At 53.8% G+C, this 15328-nt stretch overlaps 7 protein-coding genes across 7 annotated transcripts; 3 read left to right on the top strand and 4 right to left on the bottom strand.

Moving 5' to 3' along the window:
• Nucleotides 1-514: 514 nt before the first annotated feature.
• K452DRAFT_262397 (uncharacterized protein) lies at nucleotides 515-2368 on the bottom strand (the record flags this gene model as incomplete). The annotated part of the gene is made up of 8 exons (XM_033538609.1): nucleotides 2258-2368; nucleotides 2169-2202; nucleotides 2022-2116; nucleotides 1933-1954; nucleotides 1768-1864; nucleotides 1695-1706; nucleotides 1472-1640; nucleotides 515-1369 (listed from the first exon to the last, which is right to left on the bottom strand). The coding sequence occupies exons 1-8, from the start codon at nucleotides 2288-2290 to the stop codon at nucleotides 515-517; spliced, it is 1317 nt and encodes a 438-aa protein (XP_033402249.1). The 5' UTR covers nucleotides 2291-2368.
• A 341-nt stretch (nucleotides 2369-2709) lies between these two features.
• K452DRAFT_262401 (uncharacterized protein) lies at nucleotides 2710-3228 on the top strand (the record flags this gene model as incomplete). The annotated part of the gene is made up of 2 exons (XM_033538610.1): nucleotides 2710-2831; nucleotides 2886-3228. The coding sequence occupies exons 1-2, from the start codon at nucleotides 2719-2721 to the stop codon at nucleotides 3226-3228; spliced, it is 456 nt and encodes a 151-aa protein (XP_033402250.1). The 5' UTR covers nucleotides 2710-2718.
• Nucleotides 3229-3627: 399 nt separating this feature from the next.
• Nucleotides 3628-4978, bottom strand: K452DRAFT_262403 (uncharacterized protein). Its single transcript, XM_033538611.1, has 4 exons — nucleotides 4833-4978; nucleotides 4739-4777; nucleotides 4464-4683; nucleotides 3628-4402 (listed from the first exon to the last, which is right to left on the bottom strand). The coding sequence occupies exons 1-4, from the start codon at nucleotides 4856-4858 to the stop codon at nucleotides 3764-3766; spliced, it is 924 nt and encodes a 307-aa protein (XP_033402251.1). The 5' UTR covers nucleotides 4859-4978; the 3' UTR covers nucleotides 3628-3763.
• A 147-nt stretch (nucleotides 4979-5125) lies between these two features.
• On the top strand, nucleotides 5126-6561 carry K452DRAFT_314803 (uncharacterized protein). The gene is made up of 2 exons (XM_033543797.1): nucleotides 5126-5369; nucleotides 5423-6561. The coding sequence occupies exons 1-2, from the start codon at nucleotides 5204-5206 to the stop codon at nucleotides 6301-6303; spliced, it is 1047 nt and encodes a 348-aa protein (XP_033402252.1). The 5' UTR covers nucleotides 5126-5203; the 3' UTR covers nucleotides 6304-6561.
• Nucleotides 6562-6806: 245 nt separating this feature from the next.
• On the bottom strand, nucleotides 6807-9295 carry K452DRAFT_241382 (uncharacterized protein). Its single transcript, XM_033537820.1, has 5 exons — nucleotides 9155-9295; nucleotides 9025-9093; nucleotides 8732-8969; nucleotides 8209-8672; nucleotides 6807-8159 (listed from the first exon to the last, which is right to left on the bottom strand). Exons 1-5 carry the CDS (start codon nucleotides 9186-9188, stop codon nucleotides 7033-7035), a joined length of 1932 nt encoding a protein of 643 aa, XP_033402253.1. The 5' UTR covers nucleotides 9189-9295; the 3' UTR covers nucleotides 6807-7032.
• Nucleotides 9296-10674: 1379 nt separating this feature from the next.
• K452DRAFT_282719 (uncharacterized protein) lies at nucleotides 10675-12469 on the bottom strand. Its single transcript, XM_033539635.1, has one exon. It carries the CDS (start codon nucleotides 12363-12365, stop codon nucleotides 10707-10709), a length of 1659 nt encoding a protein of 552 aa, XP_033402254.1. The 5' UTR covers nucleotides 12366-12469; the 3' UTR covers nucleotides 10675-10706.
• A 1159-nt stretch (nucleotides 12470-13628) lies between these two features.
• Nucleotides 13629-15254, top strand: K452DRAFT_323716 (uncharacterized protein; the record flags this gene model as incomplete). The annotated part of the gene is made up of 3 exons (XM_033544656.1): nucleotides 13629-13690; nucleotides 13744-14902; nucleotides 14952-15254. 3 exons carry the CDS (start codon nucleotides 13629-13631, stop codon nucleotides 15252-15254), a joined length of 1524 nt encoding a protein of 507 aa, XP_033402255.1.
• Between the last annotated feature and the right edge of the window lie 74 nt (nucleotides 15255-15328).

Below are 15328 nucleotides of genomic sequence, written 5' to 3' on the forward strand. Positions count from 1 at the left end.
AAAAAAAGAAAAAAAAAGAAGAAGAAAGCACGGCAGCTGGAGACATTTCCATACTAGGAACCTTTCTGTCTGTTCTCCTTTCTGTAGTGGCTCAAGCCCATCCCGGAACTCCGTCCCAAATGCAGGTGAGTGTCATGATCAATTTTGTGTGAAAGGGATCGGATGGGGGTATTTGAATTGTCAGCCGTTGCTGAAAATCACTGACAATTGCTTGCATGCATCGGTGCTTCTATCGTGCGTACTCGATGCCTCGCGATGGAGCTTCAAGAGGCTCTGCGGCACAACGCTTCACTGACTGAAGATATCAGGTTAGCTAATTACCAGAGGCAGGTTTTGTGTGATCTGAGCGCTGGTGTGAAACCCGGAATCAGGCTATAAGAAGATCCAAGACAAGCTACTAGTATATTCTGGCCGTGGCTTCGACTAAAAACCTTTGTCTGGAAGAGACCTGTGGAGCGCCATCTCAAAGATAGAGAAAGAGAAATATTTACAAAAACTTAAATGATGTTAGTACTTACTCGAAGCTTGCTTGCGCGCTACGTCTCAGCTGGCGGCTGTACAGCTTCTTCTGTTCTGGGGTGCCCCAGAAGAGTGCTGACGCCTCTGGATTGACCAGTGTTCGTGGATCGTACGTGGGGTTGTCATCCTTGATAGCCTCCACAATGGCCTCGATATGGCTCCTCAAATCATCGGAGCGACGCGCGCTGTAGCAGAGTACCCCGTCCTTAGATATGCGGTGATGAAAGAGAGGCGTTTCAACCTTGACACGAGGCTGAATATCCGGGAAATGTGTGGACAAGTAGATCTTGATGTTGAAGATGCCTCCGTCAAGGTTAGACATAGGTGGTCCGAAGAGAACGACCTTCCAAACGAACGGGTTGCCCTGAACTAGCTCAAAGTCGAGCTGGACGCTATCGGCATGCTCGAAGTGGTCAGTGGTTTGCTCAAACTGGCGTTGCAGATTGTTGGCAATGCTGAGCTCTTGCTTGCTAGCCTGCAGACCATCATCTATCCAACTCAATGTTTCCTTTTCCAGTGCCTCGCGGATAGCAGCCAGACGGTTGAGCAACCTTTCATATTGGAACATGCCAACCATCTCATTGCTGGGTCCCTCGAAGGGCATCCGCTCGAACTTGGCATTCTCCTTGTGCTTATCCTTGACCTCGTTAATTTTCTTCACGTACGAGTTGTAGTACCAAAGGAACCGTCGCTTGCAGAGATCTTTGAATGGCTCGAAGATGTCAGCGTCAGAGGATTGATAGTCTTCCTCTGCATCGTAGCGGACAGCGCCCTTCTTCTCGGGCGGGATGATCTTCAGATAGTCTTCAAGCCTTTCAATCACTGAAACGCGCATTGTTTCGTGGTGTATCTGAGCACAGTCAGCTCCTTGAGGCACGAAGTTTTACAAGTCGAGTCCGGCAGGGCGGAGAGCATTTTAAAAGATCGAAGCATATCGTATCGTATCGCATACCTTTGCAATGTAGGCTGCTTTGAGCTTCTTGTCGTAATCGGAGTTGGCTTCTTCGAAGCCCGGTTCGTTCTCGTAAGGGTCGGGCGACATCAAGCTCTGGATAGAGATCAGGATAGACTCCAGACCCTGGGCGGAGGACCATTCCTCGCCTCGTTCGCCTCGCCAAGTCCTACAACAGCATCAGAACTCTCCTTCTCTTTAAAAACGTGACTTGCTTTCCTACCCAAGAATCGATCTAGAGGACGATTAGCATGCGCCGTTTTGTAATGTATGCGCGATTATCAAAGCGAACTCACAGACAGACTTTGCCCTGGGCGTAGATGTTCGGGTTGAAGCGGGTCCGACCGCCATTGGTGGTGATGCACTGGACAGAGGGTGCCTTGGCAGGATATTCTTTGAAAAGGTTAGACCTCCCGCGAGCGCAGGCTTGGGGATCCTTGGAAAAGAAGCGAGCTGCATACCCTTTCCAAACTTGACCGAGAACTGCGAGGATAATCATGTTAGCCTGTACAGCAGATAGTTGCAAGCATGGACATCAGGCACTCCCGACCTCGAAGAAGCCAAACTCATACGGCGTGTCTGGCGGGCCGATGATGAGGGCGCGAACAGAGCGGACATCGCTGTCCCGACAAGCAACAGCTAGAGCTGACTTGGCATCAGTGGCGGTGCGTTTCCGGCCTGGTACAGCCTTACATACACAGATCGGAGCCTCTCTGAATATCACAGAGCTCCTGTAGCCAGTCAGCAGAGGCGCGGCGACGGGCCACTTTGGGATTGCAGGCATACGCGCGAGATGCGAAGAATCGACTGGTTAGACATGACGGTGGTGGTTCACCTTGGCGTCACGTTTGCTGGCGTAGTCGCGGGAACCTAGGGTGTGGAGGATGATGATGTGAGAGAGAGCAACAGGCGGCAGTAGAGGATCGCGCCTGGCGGACGAAAGAAGAGAGAAAGAGAGGCTCACGGAGCGACAGGACCAGAAAGGCAAGGCAAACGCAAGCTTGTATGCGAGGCGGAGAGAGTTAGGGCAGGGCGAAGCGGAAGTCCCAAGGGCGGCGGTGCCTAGCTGCAGATCAGCCGACAGGGATCCGGGCGCACCCGCTGCCCGCTTGCTCTAGAGCATCGCAAACCACCATGGCCCTTTAACCCGCGTCTCCTCTACTCCACACCGCCGCAAACATGTGAGCTGCCCCACCCCCGCAGCCCCGCGCATCCCCAAGCTGACTCTCTCACCTAGGGTCGTCTTCATGCTAATGATCATCAACAAGGCCGGCGGCCTGGTCTACAACCGCGAGTTTCACCCCGGTTTGAACAAGCTTCCCAGCAACGACCTGCTCGTCCTGGCTGGGACCTTCCACGGGTACGCGCACGCGCCCTGGTTCCAATTCCCTCCAATCGCTAACGCGCCTTGCAGAGTCCACGCTATCACGCGCTCCCTGACCCCCGCCTCACTTCTGCCTGACAGAAACGCCCTCCCGACGAGCACCGGCACCTTGCCCTCACTTCGCCCGCAGCCCTCTGGCCTTGAAGTCTTAGAGACAGCCAAGTTCCGCCTCCTCTGCTTCCAGACCCTCACCGGCACAAAGTTCCTGCTCTTCACCGAGCCCACCCAGCCCAACACCGACGCCATCATCCGTCGCATCTACGAGCTCTATGCCGACTTCGTCACCAAAAATCCTTTCTACACTGTCGAGATGCCCATTCGTTGTGAGAAGTTTGACAGAAGCCTGGATGCTTTCGTGAGAAGCCGAGCTTGAAGAAGCTCTCCTTCCTACTATTGTGGAGCAGATTGACTTCAGCTACAGATCAAAGACGTGGATGACGGCAAGTGGCCCCCGAAGGCCAAGAGCAATAGCAAGAACCTCTTGGAGCGCCTCAAGCGTTCGACTAGCATCAGCAAGCTCAAGGGTGAGCACAAGGAGAAAACCAAGAAGGGCGAGCGAAAGGAGGCCAAAAAGGATGAGAGCAAGGCCATGGATAAGCTGAAGGGATGATGGACAAGGGCTTCAGACTCGCGCACGGAACAACAGTGGAAGGTTGACAATGTTTGCTACGGCTGAGGGAGCAATGAGCCTGTCCCGGGAGGATTTCTGAAGGATTGCTACACTGACGGGACTCGGATCAAGGGCCCAGCACGAAGGAACGTCACAATCACACGATAAATGAAGGCTTAGCTATGCCTTCTTCAATGAATTATGCCTGCAAAGGGTCATAACAACTTCCAACACGCCCAAAGCCAGCGTGTGAATCTAATGTAACCCGAGCCTACTCCATGCACATGTCCGCAGAAAATCATGCCGTGTCCATCCGGTCACCGTCGTCCTTGTCTTTCTTGTCGTTCTCCTTGTTGGCGGAGCCGCTTCCAGAGCCAGAGCCACTCGCTTCGCCGTTCTTGTCCAGCAGCGGCTGCTTCTCGTCGCCGCCCTCCTCGGCAATGCCCTCCAGCTCCGACTTGCCGTCCTTCGCTTCCTGCACCTTCTTCTCGCGCTCCTGCCTTGCCTTCTCCTCTTCGTAACTCATGCGCAGAGCCAGCGCGAGCTCCGGATCCATGCTGGGATCAACACCGAACTCGAAGTCGTTGGTGCCGGTGTCACCACCAGCGCCCGCGCCCGCGCCACCGGCACTGCCGGAGCTGGCCTCTCCGCCTATTATCGGCGTGGTGACGATGGCATCACTGAGTAGGTTGGATGAGGGTGGGATGATGGCGAGGTGGGAGCCGTCGCCGCCCTTGACGTTCTCGTTGAAGGACTCGAGTTTGGCAATGTTGTCGTCGCCCAGGTCTCCGAAAGCAATGATGTCGACGTTGATGTTGTTCTTCTTCATGCGCTTGGCCAGCTTGACCAGCGCCTTGGAGTCTTCCTCGAGGGTGCTGCAGGTGAAGACGATGATGCGCTGGCGTTGGGACTTGTTCTGGCGGTGCTTGAGTGCTAGCTGTTAAACCATTTCGTTAGCCCATATATCCGGAAGCTCAAGACAGACACAAGGTGCTTACCGCAGCAATGTTGATGCCGGTCGAGAAGTGCGGAGATCCTCTTATCTTCGTGCGGTGCAGGCCATCCAGTATCTTGCCCATATCCGTGGTCAGGGTCGTGAGGACCTCGGGGCCGCTACCGCCCATGCTCATCAGGCCGACCGATGATTCCGGGTTCGCCTGGATCTTTGCGGAGAAGATGAGGTTGACGGCGTCCTCTTGCGCCGCAAATCGTGAGGGACTGGGAGTGGTATGAGTTCAGGTTCAGGTCCGGGCCATCGTCGCAGGGAGCTTACACATAATCTCCGTTTCTGCTGCTCTCGCTGTTGTCGACCCTGTAAAGCGGTCAGCGTCACGGAACCGGTAGCTTCGTAAGGGAGCTATGCGTACACTATCATAGTCGCCTCCAACCCCATCTTGAATACTGTAGCTGATTTACGGTATTTGGAAAGTAGAGAGACAGAAGTTCTGGCCCAAAGCGAGTGCAGGAGCGGTCTTGGAGCAAGGGAGAGATGTAGCGGGGAACGGCGGTGATGTGACAAGCTGAGAGGTGCTAGGTGATGTCGACGGGGTGGAGCTTCCGCCTCAAGGTCGGCGTTACAAAATCCCGACACTACAACGCTAAGCTCCGCGCGTCTTCCGTTGTTTACAGTCGCAACATCATCTATACATCGCCGTCTACTACGCGATTTTCACCTTACGAGCCTCTAAAACCCCAAGAAAGAAGGACAGCCGCTCCCGTCAACCGGCTACGTATCGCAATGGCCCCTCGCGCCAAGAAACAGCAGCCCGCGGCTCCAGCTGCCTCAAAGGACTCTCCGATGGAGACACCTTCCAGCAAGACGCCTGAGCGGAAGCCCTCAGGCGGAAATATTCAGATCACCGAGGCGCAGAAGCAAGCATTGGTGGACAACCTACAGCTCGAGGGTAAGAGCCGGCTCCGGCACGCCAATGCGCGCAACCACTAACAGACGCGCCAGTGACGGAAAGAGCACGCAAATTAAGAGCGCAGTACGGGCTGTTGGCTCAAGGCTTGCGCTCTAGGCTCGAAATGCGCGTTAACCGTATCCCGCATGCGCTGCGGAAAACAAATATTCAGGACCTTGTTTCGAAGAATTCAGAACAACCGCCAGCCCCTACGGCCACCAACACCATCACGCCCATCCCGGTCCCTGTCTTCGTTCCCAAGAAGTCCCAAACCGTTGCGCCTCCCAAGGCTGCTGCCAGCCCGGAACGTACCCAAAGCCGCAAGCGCAGCAGCAACGAGATCATCGACAAAGAAAACGCCCAGCAGGAGTTGACCGTGCCAAAGAAGCGCGCCAAAACCACCGCCAAAGCAACCTCCAAAGCCGTGCGCAACATCTCCCGCGCCGACGCCCCCTCCTCCGTCCTCTCCCCCAAGTCTAACAACTCGCGTACCCTTCCCCGCTCGCCCATCAAGGAGGATCTTACCCAGAAATCCCCCATCAAACCCACCGCGGCTACTCTCAACCGTCCGATCTCCGTCCTTAAAGCCCCCACTCTCGCCGCTCCTGAAAGCCCCGCAAAGCCCGCCCCAGCCAAACCTGCCGCCCGCAGCAAGAAAGCAGCAGCAGCCGCCGAGCCGGCGCCAGCACCTATGCGGGAGACACGTCAGCGCACCAGCCTGGCGAGCAGTCAGGGCGAGGAAGTTGCGGCCGTACCCGCGCCCGCACCCGCAAAGAAAAAGGCACCGGCGAAGAAGACGGCTGCCGCAAAGGGCGGGGCGACGAAGACGACGAAAGCCGCGGCTGCGAAGAAGGCGAAGGAGACGAAAGAGGCTGCTGCTGAGACGGCGAAGCCAAAGGCAACTAGGACTACGAGGGCGAGGGCTAAGGCGTAGATGGGGATGTGAGCTTTGTGTTTGTTTTTCGTTTCTGCAGGAGAACATGGGGACGAGGCGTTTGGGCGTAAGCTGTGCGCATGTACAGTTTTCTGAACTGGTTAGGCGTTTTTTGGGGTACTTCTAGAGCCGGCGGGCTGTGTTTGGGTCGGGCTATTGGTAAAAGGAGTGCGGATGCTGTATACGTAGGCACCTAAAGCATAGTAGAAGCATTGGTTGCTGCTGCTGCTGCTGCTCTTGTAGGAGTGTATGCGATGGTTTGTGTGTTGTGTTTTGTGTATCACGTGTTTAAGGGAACTATCTTGTCTAACTAAGCAGTGTACTAACAGGTGCTGGAGCTGGTGAGGTTAACCACCGCTAAGAAGAACTGGAAATATCTACAAAAAGGGCGTGCGGTGTTGTGTGTGGGGAGCGACCGCATACACCTTAACATACGGAGTACCGCTCGCTGTGGGGACGTAAAAGGCAACATCTGCGCCTATGTACCTCTCCGAGACAAAATTCGAGTAAAGAAGTGGTGATTCTTGATTATCTGTCTGCTCCTCAAATCCTCATTCCATGATAGAGCCAGCTGCTAATAACCAGCCAGCCAGTCATCATACACCACGCGCACTTAGCTATGTATGATATGAATACATCAAGTCCGATCGATTCCAAAGGTGCTCCGTCATCATAGCACATTCAACCATCAACGCCCGAAAACCTCAAACCAGCTACCGAGCTCGCTTCTTAGTACTCCAGCGAGACCTTCTGTCCCTTGACCCTGCCAATGACAATGTTAGGCGCGTACTTGGGGATGACCTCGTCGTCGTGCAGCATCTCGAACTCCTCGCTGGCGTCCTTACCCATGTGGCTGAACAGGGCCTGGGGGCCACCCGGGTGCTCCTCGACCCAGTTGGTAAGGTCCATGACAACGCCCTTGACCGCGATCCACAGGTCGTCCTTCTTGTTGTGCTTGGCCACCTCTTCGAGCGTGTACTCGTCATCGGGCACCTTGAACTCCTTGAGCTTGTTGGGCTGGCTAGCCTTGCCAGGGTCGGCCGCGTCCTTAGCACCACCTCCCATGACCGGCGCTGCTGACTGCTGCTTCTGCTTCGCGATTGCGTCTTCGGTGCCAGAGCCAGAACCAGACCCTGAGCTCGAGCCCGAGCCCGATGCACCACTGCCCCATTCCACCGACACCTTGCCCGGTTGTGCGGGGTCAATGTGCAGGCTGATCTGGCCCAGACGCTGTGCTGCTGACGATGCACCGCCGCTTAGCAGCTTCTGGAAGAGGTACTTGCACGCCGAGTCACCAGCGACGCGACCGTACACAACGCACCCAAGCAACGACGAGCCACCGAGACGGTTTGCGCCGTGGACACCGCCTGCCAGCTCACCGCAGACATAGAGACCTTCAAATGGCTTGCCGTCGCTGTTCAGGCACTGTGCTTGGTCGTTGATCTCGATGCCGCCCATGGTGAAGTGCAGAACAGGCTCCATCAATGCAACGTGGAACGTGTCGTTGACATTGAAGGGGAAGTTGTGGAAGAACTTCTTGCCGAAGGGGTCCTTCTCCTTACCCTCGGCAATGGCGTTGTACTCTCTGAAGGTCTTCTGCAGAGCATCCTCGCCGCAACCGATCTCCTTGGCCAGCTCCTTGCCAGTCATCTTCTTCATCAGACCACGGCCGGAGTAGTGACGAGTGTGGAAGTCCAGGACGTTGGACGCCTTGGAGTTCAGGACCAGGCGAATAGGCCATTGTCCCTTCTCCTTCTCCTCCCACATCTTGCCCGAGACATAATCACGGTGGCCGAGCTCATCGGAAAACCGCTGGCCCTTGCCGTTAAGAAGGAGACCACCCTCGCCGCGAAGTGCTGATAAAGTTAGCATATATATAGAGTATAGCTGAAAGCATCAACTTACCCTCAGCAGCCAGGAATTTCCACTTAGAGCCGGGATCCTTGGGGTCAATGAGGCCAGTCGGGTGGACCTGGACCTTGTCCATATCGATGCCGTTGGCGCCAATCTTCATCAACATCTTGTGGCCGTCACCGGTGGCGTGAGCGCCGTTGGTGGAAGACAGGCCATAAGTGTCGGGCCTCCACTTCTTGAGCAGCGAGTCCTCAGTGAAGTCTGCCGCGTATCCACCCGTTGCGAGGACGACGGGACCGTCCACAGTAACTTCCTCGCCGTTGAACGAGTATGTGACGCCAGTGGCGGTGTTTCCCTCCTTGTTGACTCTTAAGACCTTCGCCTTCTTGATGAGTTGGACGCGGTCTGGCTCAGCCTCCGACAGCTCCTCGAACCGCTGCATGAGAGCATATGTGATGGCCATACCGGGGAACTTGGCATCGTGACCACGGTGGGTGCGAGGTTGGGAGTGGCCTCTGCATAGCGGTCAGAAGATGATACTCCGTGTTTTCGCTGCTCGCGGAACTTTACTCACCCTAACCGCGATACCAGAGTAAGATCGAGGTTAAAGACATCCTGCAACCACTCGACTGCCGCCGCGGACTTGTAGGTAAGCACCTTGATCAGGTCCGGCCGCGCCTTGTCTCGCGCAGACTTGAGAGTATCATCGTAGAACTGCTTGACGCTGTCTTTGATGTTGAGATCAATCTGGGTCCTCGTGAGGGCGCCGTTGATTCCGGAGGTGGCCTTGGTGGAGTTTCCTCCCATAAAGTCTGCGGCCGTGCGTTAGCCGTAGGCTGATGTCATGCGAGAGGCACCTTTACGTACTGTTCTTGTCAAGCAGCAGCACATTTCCGCCAGAAAGATAGATGGTATGAGCAGCGCTCAGACCGGACACTGATGGCAGCTGTCAGCGGCGGGATGGTCGACATGAAAATGGCATGACGGGGGAGCTTACGGCCGGCACCGACGACAATGACTCTCGGAGCCATGATGGGCGTGACAAAGGACAACGGCAGCGAGGAGTGGGGGGAGGATGAAGGAGGGGGAATGGAGGTAAACAGAGGGGTATCTTGGAAGGACGGAAGTGGGCGGTGCGGCTGTTAAGTATGCAAAGGGAACAGCTCGGTGCTTGCAGCAGTTGCTCTCCCCACACTGCGTCTCTTACCTCGGTGCTTCGCCCGTGCACTAGCGTCGGCAACATACCCCAGATTTGACGGCGAATCGAAGCCGCGGAATTGCTAAAGGCCCTGACATGCACCAACACAGCTCCCTCTCTCTCTTGCTAGCCTTAGCATGTGAACGCAGCCCCCTTCCGCCCGTGTGATCGTTCTTCCAGCTGACGGCTGTCCGGCATGTGAAAACGCCCATTTTCGGCCTTTTTTTCGTCTGCACAAAGACCAGCAGCGCGCTCTTGTTTCGCGTTCCCTCCCGGACTCTCCCTGTCGTTCACTTTTACCGCGACCCGACGACCTGTTTTCCCTGCGACGCCAGAGTTGCCTCCTTCGGCAGTGTCGCGTCGCGCGCACTTGCCCCGCCCGCACTGCCTCGGGAAGCTTCCCGAGCCAACGTCAAACACCGACGGTGCAGTCCAAATGCCGACCATATTATAACCGCAAGTGTTCCATTTGCGGTCGCCTTCGACCCACCTGGATCACGTTTTCGTGGGTCTATCGCGCCGTCATACCACATTTCGTTGCAGCCAGACGTGATGTAAATGCCCAAGCTCTGCTGCTACGGGCGAAAGCGTTTCTGTCGTCTTCAATCGCGACCGCAAACCCCTTTGAAGGGGTATACAGCACATTCAGCCGGCAAAGCAAGATAAGTGTCAGAGAAGGCAGACAAAGGCTCACGCAGCAGACAGTAAAGCCAAAATGTCCAACATCAGAGGAAGCCCAGCCAGCAATTCCAAACTGGAATTTTCCTTGTCCGAATCTTCCCTCAATTTGCGAAGCCACGGTACAGATCTGCCTGGCAGAAGCATCTCGCCCCAACAACTCTGAAAGTTCTCAATCACCATACAATACCGGGCTCAGAAGATAGCATATATGGATCACTATGGGAGTTGGCGCCCTCCCAGGCAAAATCCCCACCTGAATAGGAAGATGTCCCTCCCGCCGCTCCAGTAAATTGCTAGGCGCGTCAATAATACTCTGCGTGCCAGAAGAGTCGAATGCGCTACTTTAAACGCTTCAATACAGCTCTGGCACCAGATGCCGAGAGGATCATATACTATGGGGAGAGCTGGGGCTTAAGGAAGCCAAAGGCATCACAAAAGACGACCGCGACTTTCTCAAAAAGTTGGCTAAGAATGCTACACCCAGGAATAGGCGGAGATCCAGTCGTACTAAAATCGAGAAATGATTCATGGCCAATAGGTAAATCAAGACCACAATGCACCGGAAGGTTGTTATTTGATTAAGGCTTCATTATCGTGACTAATACCTAAGCCGTCCCATCCCATAGACGCCAGCTCCCCAACAACACAGCAGTACTCGATATTACCAGCATTACGTTCCCTTGAGCGCCTGGTCCTGCATAGCTTGACCTGAAGCGTCTTCTGGACCCAAACCCATTTTGGCGGGTCCAGTGACACAAACGCCATCCTTACTGAAGCGCGAGCCATGAACGGGGCAATCCCAGCTCTTCTCCGTGTTGTTCCAGCAAACAACGCCCTTCATATGGGGACACAGAGCGCTGAAGCGGTGGGCCTGGCCGTTCTCGTCCTTATAAACAGCCACGGGCTTCGAGAGCGTGGGGTTCAAGACACCGCCGGTACCAGGTGCAAGGTCCTCGATGTCCGTGATGTCCGACTGCAGGAAGCGCTTGTACTGCATGTTGATCTGGGCGTCATGGGCAAGCATCGTGGGCAGCGACTTGACAATGCTGCCGGTGCGGTTAGGATCGTACAGCTTGCTCCACGGGTTGGGCTTCTCCTCGATTTCGTCGGCGATAAGGCGGCCCGCGAGCACGCCGTGAGTGAGCCCGTTGCCGCTGTCGCCTGTCACGATGAACGTGTGCTTTTGGTGGGGGTTCTTGCCGATGAAGGCCATGTAGTCGACGGGCTCGTAAATCTGCCCGCTCCACTTGTAGTCGACGGTTCCGGCATGCGTGAAGCGCTGGCGCACCCATTGCTCGAGCTCCTCGAAGCGGCCGCCAGTGTCTTCTTGGCCGACTTTATGGTCGCAGCCGCCGACGACTAGGTAGTCGTCCTTTTCGTCACATTGAGTGAAGCGTACGTATTTGTATGCGTCGGCGTTGTCGTAAATGAGACAGTCTTCGATGGAGCCCTTGGGGACACGGATGGCGATGCAATAGGTGCGGTTGTACTCCATCTCTGCAACAACGCTCAGCTTCTGTAGAGGAACGACCGTGGCCTCAACGGCATGGCTGCAAGTAATGGTTTTTCCGTCAATAGTCTCGACCTTGACCGTCTTGCGGCCCATTCCAAGCACCTCGATTCCCTTTTCTTCAAGGGAAGCCATGCGGGTGTGAGTGTAGCATTGGAAATTGGGCTGTTCCTTCAGCCACTTGAGAATGCCAATGAGGTATTGGGTCGGGTGGAAGGTGGCTTGCTTTTGAAAAATGACAGCATCGCGCTGGTCAATAGCTCCGTCCCATCCTTTCACAACAAAGTTGTCCCTGTACTCAACATTCAATCCCAAGCTTTTGGCCTTTTCAACCTCACTCTTCAATTCCTTAATTTCATCGTCATGCTCTTTCTGGCCCTTTGGATATTGCGAAATCTCGTAGCCGGGGAGCTGGCGGTACTCGCACTTGATACCGAGCTTCTCCGAAATCTCACCAACGCGGGCCAAAGCCCAAGAGTGGCTCTCGGCTGCTTGCTTCGCTCCCTCAAATCCATGCTTCTTCTCAATCTGCTCGTATCCGTCATCAAGCGCATTCGACAGATGTCCACTTGTGCGGCCTGTCTCTCCGGACAAAACCTCGCGAGCTTCGATCATGACAACATTGTGACCGCGAACAACAAGCTCATATGCAGTAGAGATGCCAGCAATGCCAGAACCGACAATGCAGACGTCAGTCTCAATGTCTTGTTCAAGCTTAGGGAACCGAGGGTGATTCTTGTAGGGCTCGAGGTGAATCCAGACGGGGTCGGTCTCGCCGCTAGTGAGCATGAACTTCTGAGGCTTTGCCATGGTGGCCATGGTAACTTTTGGGAACTGGGCAAAGATGTAGGTCCGAGTAGGGCGTATCTTGAGAGGGGAAAGAAGATGCTTAAATGGAAGAGGAGCAGTCAAGCGTCTGACAGCCGGCGGCATGGTCTGTCGAGAGGGGTCAAGGGAGGGGTAAAGAAGGCAGCTGCAACTGGAGTGTGAGCTTTAACAACCAATGATGGTAAAGATGATGATGCAGCTTTATGGCATCGTAGGCAGGAGCCCACCTGCCAAAGACCAATTACGATGCTGCATTTGAGCTTCATGACGACATAATGACTGACAGATTGTGTGACTTCAACCAAGGCAGCTGAAAGGACGCGTCGCTCTGAGTCTTGATCTATTGATTTTTTTACACTCTTTTGCTGAAAGAATGTGTGCGACGTTGTATGATGATGTTTAGACGTCAATGGTGCTGCCGCGCATCGTCACGTGTCTGGCTGCCGGGTGTCGCCTAGGCCACAAAGCGAAAACAAACCAACGAAAAGACTCTCATGAAGCCAACATGGGTACGAAAGTCGATGACAGGTACAGACAAACTCGGTTACAATGTTTAACCTGGTCAACAGCTTTGGACTGTTAATACATTTAGGCTTGACTGTTTACAACATTTCTTTTGTTATAGCGGCAAAGGTACGTATGCGAAAGGCTAGGTATGCAAACTCCTGACGAATATCAATGAACACCTTTTGAAGGTCAGGTTTTGCTGACCAGCTCAAAAGTCATAAACAGATTTGACTGTAGGGAGACCCAACTTACTTGTAGGCACGGATATAGTAGCGCGGTCGCAGCCACCTCATATCGAAATAAAGCCTGACCGTTGGCTTGGTCTTGTAGTACGGCTCCAACATACGGATGTGAAAGAAGTCAACTTTACACAGTGCTGCACAGTTGTACATGGATCATTCAAGAGTCGACAAAAGCACATTCACAAGCCATGATGGAGGTGTCTATCACCCTCGGTTAACTTGCCGTTGCATGGACAGAAGCAGGTCTAACGAATGCCCAAAATGGATTAGTGGCGGATGCTTGGAAGAGTAAGGAAGGCGACCCGAAGGCCCTTTCGGGTAGTGAAGACGCCACTCACCTTTATATTTCATCAGCTACCCGCCACGATCTTTGCTCGCAACTCCTTTCACACAAACCAGCAAGTCTGTTATCTTTCAAACAAGGTGCATATTGTCTTTATTGTCTCGATTTTCCGTTTCAAGTATCTGCACGATGTCAACCCTGCTGCACAATGTGCACAGTGTGATGAGTATACCGCTCTACATTAAGGTATCCATCCTGGTAGCATTTGGCGGAATGCTTTTCGGGTAGGTGCTATTCCATAATATGCTTTTATACTGTTGCCAATTTCATGCCTCAGTTTAGACACCGGGACGATAGGCCCAGTGACTTCCATGGCTTCATTCAAGTCATCCTTCGGATCCCTCTCCCCAACTCTCCATGGTGTTGTTGTTTCTTCCATTCTGATCCCTGCGGCACTTTCGTCCTTGATTACAGGGAACGTTGCAGACCTCTATGGACGTCCACGTACAATCATGGTTGGCGCCACCATCTTTGGCATTGGAGCAGCCATCGAAGCAGCAGCAAATAGTCTTGGAGCTTTCATCGCTGGACGCGTTATAACAGGCCTCGGCGAAGGCCTCTTTTTGAGTGTCCTGACCGTATACGTCTGTGAAATATCCCCAGCAAAACAAAGAGGCGCTTTGGCATCCTTGATCCAGATGCTTGTCACAATCGGCGTCGCTACCGGCTATTTCGTATCGTATGGGACCTCAAGGATAAACTCGTCGGCTTCATGGCGGGTTCCTTTGGCACTACAGTCCTTCATATCACTCTCCTTTGCCGTCTCTTGTTCACTGGTTCCTCCGTCTCCACGTTGGTTGCTCTCACAGGGTAGAGCTAAAGAAGCTGCCTTAACTTTGTCTCGCCTCGGAATTTCGCCAACAGAGCACGAAGATATCGTTCAGGTTCAAGGAATTGACTTGGACTTTCCGCCTTCCAAAGCAAGCTTGTTCCACAGTATCCGCGCGACGTTCAAAGATCTTCAGAAGGTATTTGCAAAGAACGCCCGCAAAAGGACAGCCCTCGGATGCTTCATGATGGCCATGCAACAATTCAGCGGGATCGACGGAATACTTTTCTATGCACCACTCCTGTTTGCACAGGCTGGACTTCCTGGAGAACAAGCGACATTTCTAGCGTCTGGTGTGTCAGCCCTTGTCATACTGGTCGTCACAGTCCCAGCATCTCTCCTCACAGACCGACGAGGAAGACGGTCGTCAACGATCTTTGGAGGCCTTGGACTCATGGCTTGTATGGTTTTGATTGGCTCACTTTACGCCTCGAACAGTGTCCATGTCAATCACGGAGCTGCTCGATGGATGGTAATCGTAACGATCTATATTTTCGCCGTCATATTCAGTATATCATGGGCCATCGACATCAAAATCTACTCTAGCGAAATTCAACCGGCAGCCACGAGAGCAAGTGCAACGAGCCTCGCTCATAGTGCAAATTGGGTAAGTTTATCGGAGAATATCGAAGCGAATTAATACTTACATATTACAGCTTGCTAATTTCGTCGTGGCCTTGACGACACCCATATTCCTCGACAAGTCATCCTATGGTGTTTACTACTTCTTTGGAGCCTGCACTCTTCTCACTGTTATTATCTGCATCTTTGCAATGCCGGAAACAAGAGGCAACACCTTGGAGACTATCGATGCCTCATTCCAAAATCATTCCTGGCTCGGAAATAAGAGTTTCCTGTCTCGAGCGCTCCGGCCTAAAACTTCGGGAATTGAGGCAAACACGACGGAACTACAGCCTGTTTCTCGTAGGCACCTCCCTACCACTAGCATCGTGCAGTGATGGTTGAGGAGCTTTCGGGAACAAAGGCTTAACGTCCGTCACCGTCAAGCGAGATTCACCACCTAACGAGATAA

This window comes from Aplosporella prunicola (assembly GCF_010093885.1).
Source record: "Aplosporella prunicola CBS 121167 unplaced genomic scaffold K452scaffold_2, whole genome shotgun sequence".
In the NCBI taxonomy this organism is placed as follows: domain Eukaryota; kingdom Fungi; phylum Ascomycota; class Dothideomycetes; order Botryosphaeriales; family Aplosporellaceae; genus Aplosporella; species Aplosporella prunicola.